The 6,000-nt window shown below is 40.4% G+C and overlaps 1 protein-coding gene across 1 annotated transcript in view; it reads right to left on the reverse strand.

Moving 5' to 3' along the window:
* The window catches only part of fgf11a (fibroblast growth factor 11a), a 90,408-nt gene extending 87,460 nt beyond the window's left edge, over nt 1-2,948 (reverse strand). The window contains exon 1 of the mRNA XM_056745797.1: nt 2,189-2,948. Coding sequence (XP_056601775.1) covers nt 2,189-2,381 — 193 coding nt within the window. The 5' untranslated portion in view covers nt 2,382-2,948. The remainder of the gene's footprint in view (nt 1-2,188) is intronic.
* Nucleotides 2,949-6,000: the final 3,052 nt, after the last annotated feature.

The raw sequence follows: 6,000 nt of genomic DNA on the forward strand, positions 1-6,000 counted from the left end.
CAATGCGCCAAATACCGCCAACCGGCACCATTTTTCATAGAAGTAATTACCACTTGGTGTGGGGCACTTTGCGGCAGCAGATGCCACGTTACGGGAGTATGGTTTCCATGGCGATTACCATGATTAACTTGGGACACACATGTCATAAATATCCCACTGTGGTGACATGCACACAGCTGTGCCCGAAGAACAAATGGGGTCCATTGAAGAAAGTGGCTATGTGAATGACTGAATATATTCCAGGGTCCAGGTTATGACGTCACCACAAATGTTTGTTCTTTATCATATGAACTTCAACACTAGACCAAAGTATAGTCCAGAATCAACCCAGTTAAGAAATATTATGTATCAAAGGCTTGCCTGTCCTTCTAGATAAGCAACATAAGCACAAAGGCAAATATTCACAGACAGTTATTTGAAATGTGCTTCCGGGAGCCTACTGTTCTATTTAAAAATTGCATTAAACATTCCTTCAGGCCATGCCAAGTACTTTGCATGAAAAAATAAAGTTTATTTTTTCGAATTACTCATTTACTTTGATAAAATATTTCCCGTCTTTCAACCAGAAAGCCAGAGGGGTCGTGTATGTGCATGCTGCTATCTTCTGCACAAACTCCGATTCATTTTGCATTTCTCCACTTCATCAATCTCTACGGCTCCCCCTGCTGTGAAAGGCAAAGTTTCACATTTTATAAATCCATCTGTGCATGTTTCCAAAGCAAAATCAAATAAAGTAAGTAGGTTTTTGATTTTAGTTTCCATGTAAACCTCTAATTATCTTTCTCCTCAAAAGAAAATGTTTGTAAAATGTAGCTATTCATACAGCTGGGTATACTGTACTTGATATAATAAAATGTAATTGTATAATGCATCATGGGGGATCCATTATTCTGTTTCATGTTCATTCTTCTATGATCTTTTTAAGATGAACTGTCATCTCCGCTCAATATACAGAGGCAAGCAAACCAAACCATTTGTAAGGTAACTTACCTGAAAATTATAATTTACTATAAATTAATATAAAAAATTGACAAAACAAAACTGCCAATAAGTTTGGAGCAGAATTATTAACATTACCTTTATCATCTTAATTATGCTCATTCGCTTCTTGAGGTGTGATGTGAGGAATACCGTTTTCGGGTGCAAGCATCTATTCGTTTCAACGAGGCTACGAGCTGTTTATGCGTACTGTTTACTCATATTGCAAATTTATGCGAAACATTTATTAACTCAAAGTATACACTACAGTCACAGGTTCATGGAATCTCCGACATCAATATTTGAATAAATTATGAAAAATAAATGGCTGACTTTTCCAATAGTTTTACAGATTGGCTATTTTTGTTGTTCAGCAATAGCATCTTATTGAGCGTTTGAACCCGGAAACAGTATATGTCCTTCCATATTATGTGGTGTGTGACATCAGGCTTAACAATCCCATAGTCCATAAATTGACACATGCTGGCTTTATAATTACCAGTGCCAAGATCTATATCTTCATTTGAACGATGTATTCACAAAGTGCTTTTGTTCTGTGAGGTTTATAAAAGAAAAATTCTACCCCTTAAAACACAGAAACACACAGATACGGAAGGTAGGTGCAATGAACAGCTCATTGTTAATGAAGCTATGACGTTTTTATGTGCGTGTGAGGGATCGTGGTGTGTCAGGTTAGTCAGGTGGTCATAAATTAACAGGTGATGTCAAAAGCACTAGTGAGACATGCCGAGAAATGATCTGAAGGATTACAAAGAAGCCCCACACAAATTAAACTATCTAAACAATATCTACACAAGCTTTTAAGACTTACTGACCAAACACAGCGTTACCACATATTCATTCCTTATTGAACACATGTACATTCTTAAATACCAATAAGTACATCAAGCTGATAAGTTAAGATTCGGACAGATAGCATCTTCTTGAATAAGTAAGTTTATTCAAAATATGTCATGAAGCAAACTCCTTTGATGAATAAAGGTCACTTGTAAAATTGTAATTATTTGTGCTGTAGCCCTGTGGGTAAAGACTACATGTAGGCCTGCTTATAAATTAATATGTCATTATTCTAAAAAGTTATTTCCCATGTGCATATGTATATTCTTGCTCATGGATGGTGTTAGAAAAGTGTGAACAAGCTGAATACACTTGAAACACTCTGCAAAGAAAGTGGTTTTGAGGAACTCACCGGGTCTTTTTTCTAACTTTCTCCCTCGGGTGCCACAAAGTCGGACTTTGGAGATAAGTATGAGGATCTGTTTCTGGCAAAGTGACTTGTTGGTCTTGGGGCAGGGCTTGCGTTTGTTGGGGATCTGGCGGTTGGCTTGGGGGTCCTTGACTTCCCTTCGCTGCCGGATCAGCGAGCTGGCGAGGGCAGCCATTTTGCTGTGCCCCGCTCACCCGTGGTGCGCAGAGGGCGTCAGTGGGCTGCCCACCAGTTCGTTCACCCAGGGCCACGGAGAAGAGGAGCAGACTAGGGCAGATGTTAAAAATGAAGCAATAGAAGGATGTGTCACAACTTAATAGGCGGCAAAAGAGGCGTGGTTTAGGGGATGGGGCATAACACCAATGAAGCTCGCAATAAACTTTATTTGCTTCTTGCGTTATCAAAATAGTCCCGGAACACCGAATTCCTGGTATTTTAGTTTTGGTCAATAGAAACTTTCGTTGTTGAGATTTGTTAAATGTAACTGCTATATTTCAGGTCTCGATGCGCAGTGTATGGACTGGGAAAGTGCAAGTGCATGATCCATGGAGCTGTAGTGGTATTTTGACAGATAGGTGACACAGCGCCACCATGCTCTCTCTGTCTGTGTCTTACTGGCGTTTCTGCTATTCTCTTGCAGCCTGTCGGGCAAAAGCACTGGCCTTTTAACTTTTTTTCTCTCAGCATTAGTTCTTGATCGACTGCCGATCCTCAGAAATTATGCAGATTCCATAAGTTCAGAAAAAAGGCAAACAATGTCAACTCGCTCCATCATACGGTTCCTCAGATCAGTGAGATGAATGACGAAAGACAGACAAGCAAAAAAAAAAACAGATCCTGTGGTCGGAGCCTGTGTCTGTGTAGACCTAGCTCCGGATATATGGTGCAACTGTGCCCTGGGAGACCCGAGTTCGTGTCCGGGCTCGGCGTCCTTTTCCAATCCTACTCCCCTCTCTTCTCCCAATCACTTCCTGTCTCTCTCAACAATCCTCTAATTAATAAAAAAAGATCCTGAGGAGAAAAACAACATTATCCTGATGGAAACTTAGAAATTCCATTACCTGATTTTGGGTGTTGCATCCATCACACTGTGACCCCCAAAAAGGAAGACAAAATTAGAAAAAGTCATCTGACCCTGGACCTCATGTCTGGGTCAGTAGATGATTTGACGAATGAGGTTGACATTGGAATTGGAGGCAAAACAAATTCTCTTCCTTCTCAGCCCTCCTGACATTTCCCTTTGCTCCTTCTCAGCCAGCTTGTGTGCGAGTGTTTGTAAATTCCAGCTGCTTCCATAGATAAAGGTGACATTCATAAACAAGCAAGAGTGCGTAGAGAGAACGAGCAGAGGGGAGCACCAAACCTCCCCTAGTCTCCTGTAAGACAACCGGGCACTGAGCAAGAACCGTGGATCCGTGTTCTTCACACAGGCTGAGAGGAGATGAAGGAGGTAATGATAAAGGAATGAGATGAGAGAGAGAACGGAATGTTTAGGTTAAATGATGTAGGCATCTGTCTGGCATAGGCGCTTCAAGGTGTTGATTATCTCCATTTGCTGGTTTTGCAATGAAGGTCCCGTTTGAAGAACATCCCCAGGTACCTTTAGGTCAGCCCGATGTACCTGCGCTCTGCTTTAGCCCAATTTTCCAGAATTTTGATCAGAGCGCACACTGATGAACGTATTCTCACTCCTACAACCGTGCGTATCAGTCTCCTCTGTCTCTTCAGCTAGGCACCTCTGATTCCATGAGAGGACGTGTGTGTGTGGATGAGAGTGATTGAGAAAGTGTGTGAACGTGTGACTGTGTGTCAGCTCTCCCTCCCTTTCTGTCCCCGCACACATCGAGTTATGGAGCCAACACTGGCAACATGCTTTGCTTTACCTCCTCTTTCTCTCTTTCTATCTCTTTGTTAAACCCTCCCCTCACCTCTTTTCTGCCCTCCCTCCATCCCTCTCCTGTGTCACTCAGATCCCTCCTTCTTTTCCGATCACTCAAAATCCCTCCTTCTCTGTGTCCTCACACACACCCCTCTCATTCCTCTATTCCCTCCCCCTCGTATGCTCTGTCTCTCACGCTCTGTCTCTCTCTTTCTCTCTTTCTTTCTCTCTCTCTCCCTCCCTCTCTCTGGGTGCTGTTATGGTTGGGAGCGTTAAAAAATTAAACCTTCCTCATGCTGCCTTAAAGCGACAGAAAGTGAGAAAAAGAGAGTCAGACAGTGGCGTCCTTATTTACACTCTTTTCCACAGACACAAACCTAAACAAACTTCACACATGAAAAAACACAGATGTAAGCAAACTGTCAAACCATATATGTTACTCTGTTATGGACACATCATACAGCAATATGCAATAATGGCAAACAGCAATAATGAAATGCAACATTTTATTACAATGTTGTTACAATTATTATTACTATGTTATTACCTTTAGAGGCTGTTATAATAATTTGTATTACTTTAAATTATATATCAAGAAAGGGTCAGTTGGATAAACACATTCAGCTTAAAGGTTCAAAGTTACTTATAATGAAAAATAGGTTTAATACATTTATTTTTATCCCTCTATCTGATTCTTCTATATCTTTTAGCGCTAATCCATCACATTTAAAACAGTTTTTTTTTTCATCCAAGATAGGAAACTGGGGAAATTGACTTGCGTCAGCAGCATTTTACCCTGTTTTAAGGAGAAGAATGTTCCAAAATCCACCTTCAAAGCACATGCAGTGAATACAAATTTAAATATATTTTTCTCGTTCTCTGCCTTAGTTCAGAGAAAAAACATTTAGCAGGCTGAGCAGCAGCAGTGTGCATACAGGTTGAATAGGGCTATGATCTCCTCACCAACAGCTTAATTCAAATGAGTCTTATAATAAGGTTTTATAACCCACAGCAAGTTTAAATTAGTCATGACGCCTACATTTTTATGTTGATCAGCCGACGATACTTATTGGTGCTATAGACGCTTTGTTTTATTTAAAGGCAACCAGGCGAAGTGATTTTATTCAGCAGAGTTAAGATTAGGATGACATATAGGGACGATGCTAGACAGACTAGTCTAAAAACATCTGGGAAATAATAAAGACACGCACAGAGAACTAGGAAATGACCACATGCAGAAACTCATTCAACACGCATCAAATGATTGCCACATACTATTTGTGTCTTTGAATTGACCTTGTATGTTATTTACTTGTGCAAATCGCTTCATTTGCTTTTGGTGTAAGGCTATTTTTCATTTTTACTATGACTTTTATAAAGCGGCCATTCCCCGTGATGCCAATTTTCAAACTTTAGTTAGTGTGTAGTGTTGCTGTTAGAGCTCAAAGTTCAATGCCAAGCAAATTGTCTTTAACAGAATTACTTTTCAATGACTACAGGAAACGGCTGGAATCGGACTACAGCCCTCTACTTCCCGGGTAAATGATGTCACTATTCTGATTTTTGGAAACCTCCGCCCAAAGGAATACGCCAAAGAAGAACTGAGGCCATCCTTAGAGAAAAGAAAGAGCTGCACAAGTAGTGTTTGGTTATCAGAGATTGTAAACATATGACTGAGCTGCACAATTAATTACTTTCACTTTCATCACAGTCCTACAGCTGGTATTAAGAATTCAGCTGCACACATTCTAAGATAACCAACGGTCAAATAACAGCTTCCATGACTTTAACATCGGCTGTGAAAGCTATTCTGTGTAATAAACGGATATTGTGTATGTGCGTGTGGCCATACCTCTAAAAAACTTCTATGAAACGTCCTTTGAAAACCTACCTGCAAATGTCTCCTAGTCAATCT

This window comes from Triplophysa dalaica, chromosome 1 (genome assembly GCF_015846415.1).
Source record: "Triplophysa dalaica isolate WHDGS20190420 chromosome 1, ASM1584641v1, whole genome shotgun sequence".
NCBI classification, from domain to species: domain Eukaryota; kingdom Metazoa; phylum Chordata; class Actinopteri; order Cypriniformes; family Nemacheilidae; genus Triplophysa; species Triplophysa dalaica.